Raw genomic sequence first — 18,505 nt, 5'->3', positions numbered from 1 at the left:
ACTCTATCTCTTGCTCTCTCTATTTCCTCTTTCACTTCGCCTTTTCTATCTTTCTATCTGTCTCCCTCACTCAGAAACACAAAGACACACACACACACACACACACACACACACACACACACACACACACACACAAACACACACACACACACACACACACACACACACACACACACACACACACACACACACACACACACACACAACCTACCATAAGAGCGTTGCCCAGCTCTACTACAACTTGTCAGTATCATTTTGAAATGTGTGTGGAAGCTCGAATTATCGACAGAAGCCTTTTCAAAAGGCATTTCCCCTTGTTGAAATTTGGCATGCTATGTTAGTGCATCTTTTCTGCCGAAGAAAAAAACTTTGTTTTTGAAAAACATTCTAGCCCATAAATAGCGAAAAACATGAAATATATATGTGCCTTTTAAAAACCGGATGCACAAATGACAACTTTAAGGGGTTACTAGGTCTGATCTGGTTTACTGCCTACGGTCAGGGTAAGATAAGACTAATCACCTACAATTTCTCAAGGGAAGCCTTCATTTTCATCCATGGCTCAGGGTAGTGTCAAGTTGTGATTCATAATAAACGCACATTATGTCTTAATGGCGAACGCTTAGTCAAGTTCAACTACCATCGTGGTAAGATCCTTGAGGGCCTCGCAGCCCAGAGAAGATAAATAGCAAAGAGCTTCATCAGGACGTCAAGTTCCCTGTCTGGCCACTCCCTTTAGACACAGACTTATGGATTTGACAGTGGTTTGGCTGGACAGAGCTGATCCGCTTTGGTAGGAAAAATCATAACTCCTGGTTTCCATCCAAGAAGTGTCAAAAGAGCTGCTAGACAACTGCACCAGAGCTGCCAAATAGCTAGACAACCATCAGCTCATTTGGAATATGAAATTTATAATAAGCTATGAATTAGCATACATTTAGAGTTGAATGACAATGGATTCTGAGTGTGCGTACCTAGTGCACCTTCGTCTGGACGTAGGCTTGGCGGGCCTCACGTGAGCTTTATGGATCTTTATCAGTACATAAACAATGTTGAGGAAGAGAACAAAGAAATGAGAAGGAACAAAGAGGGAAAATGGATGAACAGACAAATTAAATCATAGAGAACGAAAGAAAGAATAAAGGAATAGAAACCTAAACAAATGTTATCCTAAACTGTGGCCAGATGCTGCTTTCTATGTTGTCATTATTTTGACATGATCAGAAGGGATGGCAGTGGAACCCAAGGCAGTCAGTATTTCAGGAGCTCTCTGTTCTATGTGAAGTTAAACTGAGGCTGAACAGGAAGGCCTGGCCTGGTGAACGACATTGCAGAACATATATGGTACAAGTTTGTGTTGATTACATGTAAAAGGGAATAACCAGTTACAAATGATATGGTACGAGCCTGGTAATACCATGGAAACAAACAAGGCTTCCTTTTACAGTACAGTTTCAGCTTAGTTATTGGGTAAATTGTCATGTTTTCTTAGTAACGTTGCAGAACATATATGGTACAAGTTTGTGTTGATTGCATGGAAAAGGGAATAACCAGTTACAACTTATATGGTAAGAGCCTGGTAATACCATGGAAACAAACAAGGCTTCCTTTTACAGTACAGTTTCAGCTTAGTTATTGGGTAAATTGTCATGTTTTCTTAGTAACGTTGCAGAACATATATGGTACAAGTTCCAGTTAACTGCATGGACAATGGAATTATCAATTACAAAGGATATGGTAAGAACATGGTAATACCATGGAAACGAACAAGGCTTCGTTGTTACCAGGTAAGTATTGCTGTAATTTTTCAACTTAAATAAAAACAGTACAGTAGTTTCTGAGGTAAATCGAATAAACCTAAAATACCTATAAATGGGTGAAGCTATGAACAATAGCTAAATAAGAAATAGTAATTTATTGGAAAGTACTATGTTAATTTCTAGATAGTACATAATTAAACCTGGGCTGTTACCAACATAAACCTTGGATAACTACAATTGTAACTTTAAGTGATGGGTAATAGAAGAGTGGTTTATAAGAATTGGCTGCCTACTTTCCTAGGAAGTACAAAATTATTTCTGAGTTATAACCATCCTAAAACAGTTACAACTACACGGTACTTAGTTGAGTTGATGAATAGTAGTGGAGGTTTTTCTTAGTACTTCAGCTGTTGTTCCTCTGTATTTACCTTCTTATTACCAGTGGTAATTACCCAATAACATCTATGATTTACCATATATTTTGTAGATAAATACCTAGTAATTAGGGGACTGTAAAAGGAAGGGTTATGAAATACTTCAATGTCATTTGTGGTGAATGCAAAAAGATAAGTCTTATCATAACCCTAAAAGTACACATCAAACAATAAATTACAATGAATGAGTTCACAGCTGCACTCGTGTATAGATTTTTATTTTTTAACTTTATTATTGACAACAGTTAGCTGAACATTATAGGGTCCTGTCCTTCCAGTCCCTGTATTCTCAGTTAAACACAGAAATCAACTACAATTGTCCCAGTGTTTGTTATATGTGAAATTAAGCTCAGAAATACACTCTCTTTCTCCGGTTAACAGTCGTTCGCAATGTCTTTCTTCTTCATCGTTTCTTCTATTTGTCTCTAACTCATGCTCCACTCTTTCATCGATCGATGCTTCGGATTTTGTGGATGCAACGGACTATATGATTTCTCGTTTTTGCTACATTTAAGATGATCGCGATGAGTTCGGCCCGTTCTGCCTCAATTTTGTCCCTGGTCAAACCGAAACAAACTACAGTGACAACGGCCGCACTTAACCCACCTCTTACGCACTTAGACCCAACATCATATCCTGCCCCTTGCATGCCCACCCCCCTAAACCCCCCGTTGATTCTACTTATGTCTAAACGACATTGATGTCCGCATATAAAGCATGCTCTCCATCAAGTGTGAGTCACCCTCAGGGTCGAATCTCCTGATATACAAATGCTAACCCATGCAAAAAGCTATGGGTTTAATTACAACTGGAGGTTGGGAAGAGTTGGGAAACTCTAGTTATTCTCATTACGAACTTAAATTAGTCTTGATATTGATGAAGTGTTTAAAATAATAACCATAGTCATCTTTGACAACCAAAAAAATCGGATTAAATGTGTCTTTAAATGTTGAGAAGACAGAAATATATACAGGCTATGATTACTGCTGGTGGAACATTCGTATCAACAACGTGTAGGCATTTGGGGGGATATGGGAATGATGTATAAAAGTAAAAGCATGAATGTTTAATCTTTATGATGTGTGCAAATGGGAACTGAAAGGTGGTGGAAATTAAGAGGGTTCTAGAAATCTTCCAATATGTCTGTGAGCCTGTTGAAGGGGCAGTTTAATAATAAAAAAACACGGAAACGTTTTGGTTCTAGGGCCAGCTGGGAGGACGTTAAAATAAACAATCAAGGCCTTTTTATGGACTGCATTTATATATGCAGTTTATACATATTATTATGCACTTTTTTTCTAGCATCTGGTAATTGTGACACAACCTTTTTCAACAGCGTTTAGAATGGGCCTATCCTGTAATCGTACACTTACATATGCTAATCCCCCTCTTACATTTCCACATTGTTATTTACTGTTGATCCCCATGTATCCAAGTCATTTGCGTTATCATGACTCATTGCTGTGAAATTTTGACAGTTACTTGTTTCATTTTGTGTTATTTCTTTCATGACAAATTGTCATTTGTCAATCTCTTCCTAGTTTGAATTGAAATGCATGCTATAGGAGATCTAGCAAGTCAATTTTTTTTCCAGGGAACAGAGTAAATCTTCAATGACCTATTTTTCACACATTTTCATAATTTCAACTTCCTTTATCCCCCATCACTACTGGAGTTGAGCCAACAGAGCTGTAGGAGCCGTTGCTGTGAAATCTCTCATCCTCCAGGCAGGTTGCTTGTTCTCTCCGTCACGTCCATTAAATGAATGGCGTCTGGGCCAGAATAAAGTCCAATGAGGGTTGGGTGAGACGGAGGCTTTGTTGGCTTTGTGGGCAGCGGGTGACGGAGGAGCTGGGGGTCTTAGGTAAGATTCTGCATCTGTTCTCAGGTCTTTATGATGCCATTATCCTGTCGCCCTCCCATTTCCCCCTTTGGCATAGTAAGGAAAGACAGTAATTGAATTGTGAGAAATCCTATCTTCACCGCAGCAAGTTTTTGCTGTTAAGGGGTTAAAATCAGAGCACAGATTTAAAAGTATTTGTTCCCTTGATTTATTTTTATTGACAGAAATATTCCCAACCCAAGTTTTTTAATCAATCATTTTGACGTGTTGCATGGTAATTTTAGGTGATGCATGCTTTAATATCTAAACCAAAGTCTCCAGTTGATGTTGATGCTCCTGGAGCTGAATAAAACTGCCTCAAGTAACACATAAAGGCTGGAAAAAAAGAAATTACCATCTAGTTTAGACCCCCTACCTTTCAGTGAAGTGTTGTGTGTTGGACAGTAATTAAGACGAATAGTCGGCCCGTTTGAAGCGCTGCAAGGAAATGGTGCTCTCTGAATTGTAATGTTATTTTATAATTAGCCAATCCTTGTTTGATTGATTGTTTTAATTAATTCATTGTTTGAAAGGAGTGAAAAAATAAAAAATAAAAGATTGATATCGGACCTGCAAGTCCTGATGTTGTTTGACTCCCAGCCAGACGGTGGTGGGTGTGAAGCCCTAAGTCCACGGTTTACACTTCAGACATCCGACACAAGAAGGCTAACCACTACCTAGAAAACACAAACTCCATGTACGTCCCTTTAGATGAAAGCATCTGCTAAATGAAAGTGAATTATATTACTTACATCTTAAAGGAGACATATTATGGTGTTTTCCCAACTAGTAAACATAGTGTATGAGTTCCAGAAAACATGTTTTTGAAGCTGTTTGCTGGAAATGGCTTTTAGGAAATGAAATCTTGCCTACCGCTATTCCCCTCTGTTTCAGTCACTTCAGAATGCATTGTTTCTGGTGTCTGTAGCTTTAATGCAAATATGCTGCTGCCCATTGACCAATGAGCTGTAAGACTGAACCACAGCATTGAGGAGAAGGGATTGTTGCCGTTTGCGGCATGGACCTATTAAAGGAGGTTTGCGGACTCCTCAAGCTCTATATCTATATAATATATTATAATAATAATATAATATATAGGTATTTATATAATATTATATATAATATCACGGCTATGTGCGCCTCGGATGATATTATGAATCATAAAGACTGTGTCTGACATCTCTGGTACTTCCAAAACAAGTAAAGACTCTTAGTGGGGGTTATCTCGGCCATGGTTGGTGGAAAGGAACGGAATAATGAACCGCGACATGGAGGAGAAAGGGATTGTACTCCGTGAGCTGAGCTGCCGGACTGCCGCCGAGCTCCACGCACCAGAGCTGCCGGAAAGCTTCGGCGGCAGTTCAGCTCCCCGAGTACACCACCGGAGCTGCCGGACTGCCGCTGTGGCTTCGGGGGCAGTCCGGCAGCTCAGCTCCGGGAGTACAATCCCTTTCTCCTCCATGTCTCCTCCTCCGGACTGCGGCCGAATTTTCGGCGGCAGTCCGGCAGCTTCGGCGGTGTACTCGAGGAGCTGACCGGCAGTCCGGCAGCTCAGGCGGTGTACTCGAGGAGCTGACCGGCAGTCCGGCAGCTCAGGCGGTGTACTCGAGGAGCTGACCGGCAGTCCGGCAGCTCAGGCGGTGTACTCGAGGAGTTGAACTGCCGCCGAAGCTTTCCGGCAGCTCCGGCGGGTGTACTTCGGGAGCTGAACGGCAGTCCGGCATTGTACTTTCGGGGCTGAGCTGCTGAAATGACGAATGGGCCTTAGTATCCAACTTCTCAACAGTCAGTATTTACCACATTTGTGTTTATCTAGTGTCTTAACATGGTCCCTCACACCATTAGGCTCTCTTGATTCCCAGCACAGTGGCCTTGGTCGGAGAAACTCTGTTCGCGTCATTCTTAAACATTTTGAGATTCCTCTTATTAGAATTCATTTAGGGCACAGATCCGAGGTGGTTTTAAGAGGAATTATGTTGTGAATGTTTCAGCTTGTTTATGCAGAAATAAAAAAATTGCCAGAGCATTGGCCAATCTCAGCGGAAAGCTACTGTCCAACATTATGAAATTACATACTGTATATTCTTTTCGATCTGGAAGCACATATTTTCCTTGGCAGAGACTCTCTGTTTGTATGTTCTTAATATGCTCTCTATCTCTCTCTCTCTCTCTCTCTCTCTCTCTCACTCACTCACTCACTCACTCACTCACTCACTCACTCACTCACTCACTCACTCACTCACTCACTCACTCACTCACTCAATCACTCTCATCCTAACCCTAATCCTCAATGAATATGTTAAAACCTATTGATAATCAATCGGGTTTGTCTATGTGAAATATTGGTCTCTTGGATAAATAATTTTGCTCCTTTTCACTTCAAAACAAACTGTGTGTGTGTGTGTGTGTGTGTGTGTGTGTGTGTGTGTGTGTGTGTGTGTGTGTGTGTGTGTGTGTGTGTGTGTGTGTGTGTGTGTTAGGCAGCAGAACAGTTCCAACTCCCCAGTTCAGCCAGTTGTCCTTTAGGGGTTCTTCTCATGTGTTAGCCTCACATGGTCACAGCAAGGGTTCTCTTCTCTCTGGATCAGACTATCAATCACCATTACTGGAGAGGAGGCTCCTCCAGAGTGGAATACATTAGCACACTTGAAGACTCTATATCGAATCCAACACATGCCAATATCAAACACAAGCCTTTGCGCTTTACAGTTTGCAATCAAATTACAGTGAGTTGCTGGGGTAGATGAGATACAACTTTAAATTAATCATTCAACTTTTAATAAATATGAAGGCATCCTCCAGACATCAGTACTGCACATTGTTTCCCTTGATAATTGGAGAGTAGGGTACAGAGATGATCTGGAGAAGCATTTTCACACATTACATTTACATTTAGGGCATTTAGCAGACGCTTTTATCCAAAGCGACTTGCAATAAGTTCATCTGACATAAGAAGTGAAACAATATATCGCTGTCAGTACAGTAAAGATGTTCCTAGAACCAAGTGCAAGTACTATCAATCGCAGGCTAGCCCATTCCCTGTGTACAGCAGTGATAGCAGCTACTGCAGATGCTACACAATTATGTACTATGAATAAGTGCAATGTAGATTAAGTGTGTACAATAAGTGCGTACATTAAGTTCCAGGACGTACAACATACAATGGTGGCCGGAAGGGTCTGGGTGGCTATGCATAGTCGAGAGGAAATCTGAACAGGTGAGTTTTGAGTCTTTTGCAGAAGCTGGTGCGCGACTGTGCGATCCTGACATCGGCAGGGAGTTCGTTCCACCACTGAGGTCCCAAAACAGAAAAAATTGTGACTTTGCTGATCGACCTTTGCTTGCTCTTAGCAATGGCGGTACCAGACGTCCAGCTGAGGTAGTTGAGCGGAGGGATCGATTTGGGGTGTATGGCTTTACCAACGCTTCGAGGTAGGCAGGGGCAGCTCCATCGACTGCCTTGTATGCCAGTACCATCGTCTTGAATCTGACGCGAGCTACTACAGAGTGCCAGTGGAGGTCCCAGCAGAGGGGGGGTCACATGGGAGAACTTAGGTAGGTTGAACACGAGGCGCGCTGCCGCATTCTGGATGCGCTGCAATGGTTTAATCGCAGAGGCAGGGAGTCCAGCCAGGAGCGAGTTGCAGTAGTCGAGGCGGGAGATGACCAGTGACCGGACTAGAAGCTGAGCTGCTTCCCTTGTGAGGAAGGGCCGGATCCTGCCGACGTTCTAAAGTGCAAATCTGCAGGATCCGGCCACCACGGTGATGTTTGCGGTGCAGCATAACTGATGGTCCAGTACCACAGCGAGGTTTCTGGCAGTTGGAGAAGGAGAAGCAGTGATGTTCTCAACAGTAACCAGTTAGTCCATGTGTGGGCAATCTTTCCCTGGCATTAGGGGGAGCTCAGTCTTGTTGAGGTTAAGCCTCAGGTGATGGGCCGTCCAAGTGCTGACGTCTGCCAGACATTCAGATATGCGTTTTGCAATCAGGGCTTTATCAGCTGAGGGGAGAGAGAGAGATAGCTGAGTGTCGTCAGCGTTGCAGTGATAGGAAAAGCCGTGTGATGTAATTACAGAGCCCAGAGATCTGGTGTAGAGGGAGAGCCGAAGAGACCCCAGTACAGAGCCTTGAAGAACAAAAGTTTCAAGAGTGCAAGGTTTGGACAAGGAGCCATTCCATGTTACCTGATAAGTGCGATTCGTCAGGTAGGATGTGAACCAAAAAAGGGCAGACACGCTCATTCTGAATTATTGGGCCCTCATAGTCTCCAGACCTTACACTAGTGGCGGTGAACTAAGGAGGGGCGGATTCAGACATTTGCGTTCACTCATACAGCCCCTCCAGGTATAATCCGGAATATACCCGGTTTACAGTGCATGTTTGAAAGGGCTATTAGATAACAAAATATGTAATATTGTTGTGTATTTTTTGGGACTGTCATCTACTGGGAGCATACGTTAGTGTTGACCAAACAACTCTTGAATGAACACTTTATTGATTAGCTATTATATAATATTATAAATAATGGTTAGCGGCATGCTCTTGAGCAGTGACCAGTGAAACTGATACACACCGTGGGTCATAATCCGTCAGCGACCCGTCGGAACACAGGTTCCTATAAGCCACAATTTCTAAATACGCCTTGTACCGAGCCATGGCTCTCCCAGCGGTTAGCTAGGGGTCCGATCACAATAAGGATCAGAACAGATTTCTGTTCTCATTTAGCTTGCTGGCAGCACACAATGACCTGCTGAACAGCGTCTTACTTACTGGTCCTTTGCGGTTTACAAGGACCGCGCCTGTCGCTAAGTACCCTGATGGATGGTAGTGGGTTAACAGCGTGGCCTGGGAGAGGCTTCCCATCGTAAAAAGGCTGCATTATGTCCAAGGTCAGTTCCTTTCTAAATAAGGGTAAACACTAAAGTCCATTTATGAGGGAGATTTAGTGCATCTCTCTGGCAGGAGAATCCACGTGCTGTTTGAATGTTACAAAAACATTCAGGCAGCCTTGATGTTTCCCCAATTTATTTATTTTCACTCTGCTTCTTGGGATTTGCTGATCATTAGCAATATCAATTTTCTTCTCCTTCCCAGTAGAATTAAATCTCTTAATCTATGGTGCCTTTTCTCTTGAGTTCTCTTCCGGTTGCATAGCGTGCAACACTCATGCCGGTCAGTGTTCAAAGAGTTGTCTCGTCTATGTCCTGGGGAACGGTAATGTTGGACTGATCCATTATAACCATGCAAACTTCAGACTGGCAGAGACAAGCAAAATATTTAACAAGATAATATTACTGTGATCATCACCTGCAAAAATCCTACCAGGTGCAGTCACATTTAAGAGTTCCGTGACTTACCTGATTGAAAAGAATGCTAGTTGTATTTGCAATCCCAGTGTAGCATCATTTAAAATTAAAACATGAAATGAAAAAAAGGCTGTTTCTGTTACGCACTGACGATGTGTAATGATAATAATAATTAATTAGCAACATTTGATAAAAACAATTTCCTTTTGATGCAAAACAAGGAATAGGCAGTATCCTTATTTTAGCAATGTTTGGAGTCTATTTGTGCAAAACATGCACCCCGTGAGATGTAACGCAGCTAAACGCTAAACCCTGTGGTCTATGAGGGGTCTGATAGCAGGCGTTGGGTCAGGTGGGAACTCAGAGTAAGAGGAGTAGTGGGCTCCTGCAGATCGCTGTAGGATTGTGTGGTCGCACAGGGAGCCTCCAGGACAGGATAAAGCAGCTGTTGTATTAAGGCATCCTGTTCCTGAACGCCGCCCAAAATCGGTTGCCAGTGTCAAACACACAACTCCAACACTGCCCAGGGGACTGCACACCTGCTGCTGCCCTCACAAACCCTCAGGAGTACTCAGTGACACACACACACATAAGTGCACATACACAAACACACACACACACACACACACACACACACACACACACACACACACACACACACACACACACACACACACACACACACACACACACACGCACACACACATGCATTAAGATGTACACCAAATACATATGCACACAGACACACAAACAACGCATCCTTACACACAAATACGCACACACAAACACACACACACATACACACACACACACACACACACACACACACACACACACACACACACACACACACACACACACACACACACACACACACACACACAGGTCATACTCAGAAAATGAGAATATCGTGCAAAAGTTCATTCATTTCAGTAATTCAACTTAAATGGCCAAACTAATACATTATGTAGAATCATTACATGCAAAGTGAGATATTCCAAGCCTTTATTTGTTATAATTTTGAAAGATTATTGTTTTCAATTTATGAAAACCCCAAATTCAAAATCTCAGAAAATTAGAATATTGTGAAAAGTTTCCATATTTTAGGCTCAAAGTGTCAAATTCTAATCAGCTAATTAATCCAAAACACCTGAAAAGAGTTCCTGAGCCGTTAAATGGTCTCTTGGCCTGCTTCAGTAGGATTCACAATCATGGGGAAGACTGCTGATCTGACAGTTGTGCAGAAAACCGTCATTGACACCCTCCACAAGGAGGGAAAGCCTCAGAAGGTAATTGCAAAAGAAGTTGGATGTTCGCAAAGTGCTGTATCAAAGCACATTAATAGAAAGTTAAATGGAAGGCCAAAGTGTTGGAGGAAAAGGTGCACAAGCAGCAGGGATGACCGCAGCCTGGAGGGGATTGTGCGCAAAAGGCCTTCCAAAAGTGTTGGAGAGCTTCACAAGGACTGGACTGAGGCTGGGGTGAGAGCATCAAGAGCCACCACACACAGACGAATCTGTGAAATGGGCTTTAAATGTCGTATTCCTCTTGTCAAGCCGCTCCTGAACAAAAAACAACATCAGAAGCGTCTTACCTGGGCTAAAGAAAAACTGGTCCGTTGATCAATGGTCCAAAGGTCCTCTTTTCGGATGAGAGCAAATTTTGCGTCTCATTTGGAAACCAAGGTCCAAGAGTCTGGAGAAAGATTGGAGAGGCACAGAATGCAAGATGCTTGAAGTCCAATGTGAAGTTTCCAGTCTGTGTATGTTTGGGGAGCAATGTCATCTGCTGGTGTTGGTCCGCTGTGCTTTATTAAGACCAGAGTAAACGCAGCCGTCTACCAGGACATTTTAGAGCATTTCATGCTTTCTTCAGCGGACCATCTTTATGGGGATGCTGACTTCATTTTCCAGCAGGACTTGGCAACTGCCCACACTGCCAAAACTACAAAAACCTGGTTCAATGACCATGGGATTACTGTCCTTGATTGGCCAGCAAACTCGCCTGACCTGAACCCCATAGAGAATCTATGGGGCATTGCCAAGAGAAAGATGAAAGACATGAGACCGAACAATGCCAAAGAGCTGAAGGCCGCTATTGAAGCATCCTGGTCATCCATAACACCTCAGCAGTGCCACAGGCTGATAGCATCCATGCCACGCCGCATTAAGGCAGTAATTCATGGAAAAGGGGCCCAAACCGGGTACTGAGTACATATGCATGATTATACTTTTCATAGGGCCAACATTTCTTTATTTAAAGTCTGTTTTTTATTGATTTCATGTAATATTCAAATTTTCTGAGATTTTGAATTTTGGGTTTTCATAAGCTGTAAACCATAATCTTCAAAATTATAACAAATAAAGACTTGGAATATCTCACTTTGCATGTAATGAGTCTACATAATGTATGTATAATAAGTTGAATTACTGAAATAAATGAACTTTTGCACGATATTCTAATTTTCTGAGTATGACCTGTACATAAACCAACAACACAATAAAACACTCACAAACGCAGGACATCCAAAACAAAGTACAACAGCACACACTGTATGTGCCAACATTGTGTTCTCTCTGTGTCAGCGTGTCTCTCCCTTCCCCCTCAGCGGAATTAATAAAACTGTTCCCTACTCACAGCAGGGTACTGGCAGTTTTTGATACAATCTCCGTGGATGGCTTCAGGCAACGTTAACAATTGTCAAAGCTTACGAGAGCAGTGTTTTTGTGTTTGCGTATGTGTGTGTGTTTGTGAGTTTGTGAAATGTGATTGTACACAGTTTTTGTGTGTGTGTGTTTGGGAATTTGTGACATGTAATTGCACACAGTGTTTTAAGCAAATATTTAACCTCAAATCAAAAATGAATCTCTCTCTCTCTCACTCTCCCTTTCGCTTGCTCTCTCTCCCTCTCTCTCTCTCCCTCTCTCTTTCTCCCTCTCTCTCTCTCACTCTATTTTTCTCTGTCTCTCTCTCTCTTTCCCTCTCTCTTGCTCTCTCTCTCTCTCTTTCTTGCTCTTTCACTCTCTCCCTCACACACAACAACACTCAACACAAACACTGAGCAGTTACATTTTTTCTATATGCAGTCCTGTCTGCAGCACCTTCAAAGTCAAACTCAAACTTTATTGTCAGACCGACCCTCCAACAAGTTACACAGAGAAACAAAATTCCCCACACTCCAAATGTGCTATTAATATATTTACCACACAACATATAACGTAACATAATAACGTAATAGTGCAAAAAGACAACAACAAATGAACACAACATATACAGACAGACAGTGCACACATTATACAAAATAGAATATTCTCAGTGTTATGAGGTATCAACATGGAGATACACGTATACATTATTGTGCATATAAGTTGTTGTGAAGTTACCTTGAAGCAGGGTTAATAGACGGTGCTCTGACGCACACCTTCCACCAGCACACAGAACGACTCATGAAGGGGGAGGATGGAACAAAACGGTTTCTTTGTCTTTCGGGTAATTGGGTGTGTTTCATTGTTTTAAACATTGTTTTCAGATTTGAACAGACTCGAATGTACCCCCCAGAGCCGTTCTTACCGTCAATGTGTTGCGGGGATCCTTTTTATTGGCAGCTGGTCCAGGTTCTCAGTGATAAAAGCGGCATTATCTCTTGGAACCCCCTCAAGAGGGCCCTTTTGATGAAGAGCTATTCTAGGAGGGCGTTGAGACTTTATATTTAGAAAATGACTTTTACCACATTTGTGATGAGGTGGAAATGAGAAGAAGGAAAGATATATATATATATATATATATATATATATATATATATATATATATATATATATATATATATATATATATATATATAATACACTCTAATTTGAGGCACATACTTGTTTGGCGTCACTGAATCATTGTTTGTTGAGATGATCAACAGTAAAACTCAAAATGGCATGTTGTTTGACCCAGAGCCTACCCGCTTGGGGGTTGAGATACTGGAGGTTATTCGCTTTGAAGAGCAACAAGAGGATAAGGATTTGGGTGAATGGCGGCCAGTTTGCAGTGTAACATGGGTAGATATGTTGTCCTCCCCCATCAAGGCGCTTTGCAGTTTCATTATTATTCACAAAATACAGCTGCTCAGAGATCTGCTGAGGAGACGGAGAAACACTCCAGCACTGTTCCATCACACTCTACTGTCAGCACACAAACAAACGCTCACACACACACAAACAAACGCTCACACACACACAAACAAACGCTCACACACACACACACACACACACATACACACACACACACACACACACACACACACACACACACACACACACACACACACACACACACACACACACACACACACACACACACACGCACACACACGCACACACACACACACATATGCAAACAATCAGATACATATGCACACATTCTGATTATGTCCCAAGTGTATCTCTCCAGTGCATTTAACACATTCCAAATGAATATTCCTTCTTCAAATGAGCATACAGTATGCCATCGTTCGGTAACAGTTATTCTCATGGTTTCCAGGCTCCATGCTACTTCATAAACCAATAACACATTTTATTATTTTATCAGAATATGCCAGATGTTCTTGGTCGTAGTGTTTTATTTTTTGTCGAGGCCCCTACCCATAAACAGTTCCCAGTGCATGGCCAACTGGAAAACCCTTCCCGGAGGCTAAGAGATGCATGTGCTGCATTGCATTACCTGGCCTGCTGTGACTCTACACTAGAAACCATGCTGAGGAAATCTAAAGTGGCTTTGTGTGTCTCAACGTGTCTTTCCTCAGCATTAATGCAACAGGGCCTGTATCATCGGCCACCAAGTGTACAGGAGTCTTTTGAAAGCATGCGGCACACTTGGTTTACCTTCCAGAAAATTTCTCAAAATCTGTTCACACATGCTTGCAGCCACACCAGGACACAAACAGAGAGAGGTCACACAAGCCCTCTAATTGGCTTCCACACCACTTACTCACTTACTATTTTGGTCCCTGAACCAACAGGATGTAAGGAAGAGAGAAACGTACTGGTTTGTTTATCTATGCTCTCATTAACTAAAAGCTTTAGCATTGCCTACTTAAAGTAACGGACAACAGGATCTTATAAACTTCACCACCAAACACACCTACCAAATATCTTGTCAGGAAAATTTTGGAAAAAAAAAGCATATTAATGCATCTCAAAGTCATCTTATAAAATCCGTCTGGGAAGACTTCGGATTGCACAGTGGTGTGGTCTGAATAACCCCTCCCCCACTCCCGCCGTTGTGAATTTTTAGTTCCTCAAATTCCGAAATACCGTAGGTACATTTGTCTGTTCCATCGCTGTAAACTTTGCATTGTGAGTGATTGGTCACACGTCACGCTAAGCCTCCATTACGTGAGATTGCAATAGATCTCATACTGTTCTGATGTTTAATGACCGCCCTTATTCCTATATTAAGAAGTATATCACAGATTTCTGTTCCAAACGTGAGTAGTATAAGTATCGGCCGTGTGTGTATTTTATGTTTATTATTCCTGTTGTGAGAATGCAACTGGTCTGATCTGGCAGAGCTGAGGTATGATGATGATGTGAATAAAATCACAGTTATTATGGTGAAAATAAGCAATGCTGTAGATGATAAATCACACTTTTGGTGCTCTATAGCAGAATAATTTAATCACATAAACACATACGCAGACAAACCTGGAAAAAAGACACAGATACAAACTCACGCACACACACACACACACACACACACACACACACACACACACACACACACACACACACACACACACACACACACACACACACACACACACACACACCACGCAGATTCTGAATATTATACTTATTTTACATATCCCAGAAGTTTTTAATTAAATTATTTCTACAAGAAAACTGTGAAAAAATGGATTCCAATAGTGTCCATAAAACAGTTTATTGGTTTGGCCAAAGCAGACATTAACCAAAAAGAGAAGGAGATTTCTGTAGAGGGATATATGATTGGTATTCAAATTTGGTTTCATGACCAGCGCACTTGCTCTCCACACAGCAAATCTGGTTGGTTTCATCATGAGAGACACTGCCACGTGAACGCATAAAGCTCACGACCTCACAGAGGATGAACAGCATCGACACAGGAAAGTCAGACACAATGACACGTGTTTATATGTTAACTAGCCACGGGCTTGACAGTGATGGTGGATAAAGAGGCTTTCACCCTCACGATGAACGCAGAACAAGATCCTGTTTGATTTCCAATCTCTTGAGCCGTACGGCGACGAATGAGGAGCCTTGATTGGCATTTTGACCATGTTGCTCGTGTCGGCGATCCGTGCTTGTGCAAAGAAATGGGATATCAGTGATGAGGATTCACTTTTGTATTGGACATGAATGTTGGTGCCAACGATCCAGATGAATGGTTTATGTGCTCTCTGGGATTCATCGCGGGTTTGAACATCATGAGGTCTGAATACAAATGCTGTGGCTACAATAGCATATGAATGAGACAGTATAAACACCAATATAAAAGCTATTGGAATGAACATTTAAAGGATAGAAACAGAATAGTTTAGGGGCTAACCTGTTCGACTCAAAGCCAAGAGGTTCTTGGTTTGATTCCAAATATCTACAGGAAGATGTCTGACCCATATGACTAAGTCACTTGGGAAAAAGCTAAGCTGCGTGTAACCAAATAGTAGTAACCAATCGTAGTAACCAATCCTGCTCTTATAATACAGGCATTACACGCCACCAGAAATGGGGGGAATCAACGAGAAAAGCAAGTAGTATATTTCTTTGCTTCTGAATACTTGCATCGTCAGGTCGACCCAAACAATTTATATTTTAAGAGAAAATGCTAAATTTTGAGCCTCAAATCTCAATGCTATATTTGATTCATGGTACTGTACCATAGAGGGCTTTATTTTGTATTTGCCTATTGTGACTTGGCATCAACTATGGGCTGTTCTGTTCTGGAACACTCATTTTGGTGGGTGAGCATCAGCGGAAATAGGACTCAAAAGCATGACTCGGGAGGCAGAAGTCTTTGTAGAAAGAATGGTCTTCACTAGCGGATAGGTCGGTACACGGGATGTTGTCAGGCAAACAATCCGGCAGGGAGAAGACCAAGGCGTACTGGGTCGGTACACGGGAAATCAGTCGTAGGGCAGGCAAAGAATGCTGGGTTGCTTGATACAAAGAACAAAGACGAACTAACAGGAATGGAAACACGCTGAATGAATACACTAGGAGGGGAATGTTGTGATGCAATAAGGTACAGGTGAAAACAATCAAAGTGAGTGAGTGACAATCAGAGTCACGAGAAACATAAGGACAGAGAGTGAAACAATCAACGAAGGGGGCAACCGCGGACCTCTAGAACCCAAAACCCGACTTAAATCCATTTGGCGAACCATAAACACATAACATTGCCGGAAAAAACTAGTGTAGGTGAATAGCGCATCAATCACATAAACAAAGTATCAGTTGGTTCCAACTGTTGGTTCATCATTCAATATAACAACGGATTGCTGTCCTCCTCAGTCCTGACTGGTTTCTCTCTGAGCCAGCTGCTTGTAAATACATACATGTGACCTTTCCAGTTCAACCGTAGCCACCAATAGTTTCGTAATCAGATCTTCATGGAAATTGCTTTCGTAAAAAAATAAAACATTTTATTTGTATTTAGCAGTGAGGTGTCCCCAGCAATACAGAGGCTCATAAAGAACATGCCTCATTATTTACAGCTTCCTGTACGTACAGAAGAATGTGACTGATCAACATTTATTTTAGACTGCTTGTTTGGGCCTCATCCTCTAAGTTTCCAGCCAATCAGTGTTTCTTGATCAAGGGGATGAAGGGAAGGGGAGAGAAAGGGAAGAGATCGCTGGAAGATGTGCTCTTCTACTCCTGATCAAGCCTTTTGTTGTCCTCTTGTATTCCTCCAGAGGGATCCCTGGGAAGAAATGTGGCAGCATCATCCTGTCTGCAGAGGAGCTGAGTAACTGTCGAGTGAGTACAAACAGCCCTGTCCCACCAGCCAGCGGTTGTATCGTAGATACATTCAGACTATTTGATATCATTAAATTGCTGGAATAAAATGTATTGAAAAGTATAGTTAGGTGTTCGAGCAGCAAAGCTGCTTGGTCCCCTATTGTTTCTGTACCTTTCATTTTCCCCCCTAAATTCTGTAAAAGTCATACTGCAGCCTATGCCGTAAGTCGAAAACTCTTGACATTTTCAGGTAAGGTTACCAATAACCCCCATTACCCATAAACCCAAATGTGATACTGCCCCCAAAGGTGGCGATAATGTAAAAAATCATGAATTAGGCTTATTTCTCCTCAGGAGATTGACCTGGACTCAAATCATATTAATCTCTAGAATCAGATGCATCATTATGGCCCTGCTCTTATGCCCTAAAAATGTTTATTTTCCCACAATTTCATAGAAAAGACAAACGTCCACAGTCTCAGACCATTTTTCCTATGTAACCATTTTGTTATTGTATCCAGCTTAATGTCTTTTCCCACAATTTCATAGAAAAGCCAAATATGATAAATACTTTTGTAGACAGGCTACAAAAGTAATAAAAAATATTCACCAAAATCGCCACATAAAATCACTAGACCAAGCCTCACAAAAGTTATCAAAAGTTTTTTTTAATTTTGTTCCATTTCAGAAATATTGGCCAATAAAGTTGGAGCAGTTAGCCCATTTTTCTTATATGACCATTTTGTCATTGTATAAAAAAACTATCATTAGCTGGATACCAATACCCCCCACTACCCATGAACCCAAATTGTGGTACTGCACCTAAAGGTGGCGCTATTTAAAAAAAACTAGAGATTCTAGTTATGAACTGGCCTTATTTCTCCTTACCAGATTGACCTGGACTCAAAATTCTTTCATCATATTGATCTCTAAAATCAGATGCATCTTTTTCACCAAGATCCTCTGCTCCAAAAATGTTTACTTTTCCCACAATTACATAGAAAAGCCAATTGTCCACAGTCTCAACCCATTTTTTCCCATATGACCATGTTGTTAATGTATAACTAACATATGGCTAACATTAGTTTTCAGATCTGTACTCATTTAAGAAAGCTCTTAATTCTCTTGTGAAATGT

At 41.7% G+C, this 18,505-nt stretch overlaps 1 protein-coding gene across 2 annotated transcripts in view; it reads left to right on the top strand.

Annotated features, from left to right (window-relative positions):
- LOC115556095 (copine-5) overlaps nucleotides 1-18,505 on the top strand; it is a 114,907-nt gene that overhangs the window by 54,636 nt on the left and 41,766 nt on the right. For both annotated transcript variants that reach the window (XM_030373260.1, XM_030373332.1), the window contains one exon: nucleotides 17,324-17,387. In XM_030373260.1, coding sequence (XP_030229120.1) covers nucleotides 17,324-17,387 — 64 coding nt within the window. The remainder of the gene's footprint in view (nucleotides 1-17,323; nucleotides 17,388-18,505) is intronic.

Source organism: Gadus morhua, chromosome 1 (genome assembly GCF_902167405.1).
Source record: "Gadus morhua chromosome 1, gadMor3.0, whole genome shotgun sequence".
Lineage (NCBI taxonomy): Eukaryota > Metazoa > Chordata > Actinopteri > Gadiformes > Gadidae > Gadus > Gadus morhua.
The sequence above is the reverse complement of the archived record's forward strand: the minus strand, read 5'-3'. Positions and strand labels throughout refer to the sequence as shown.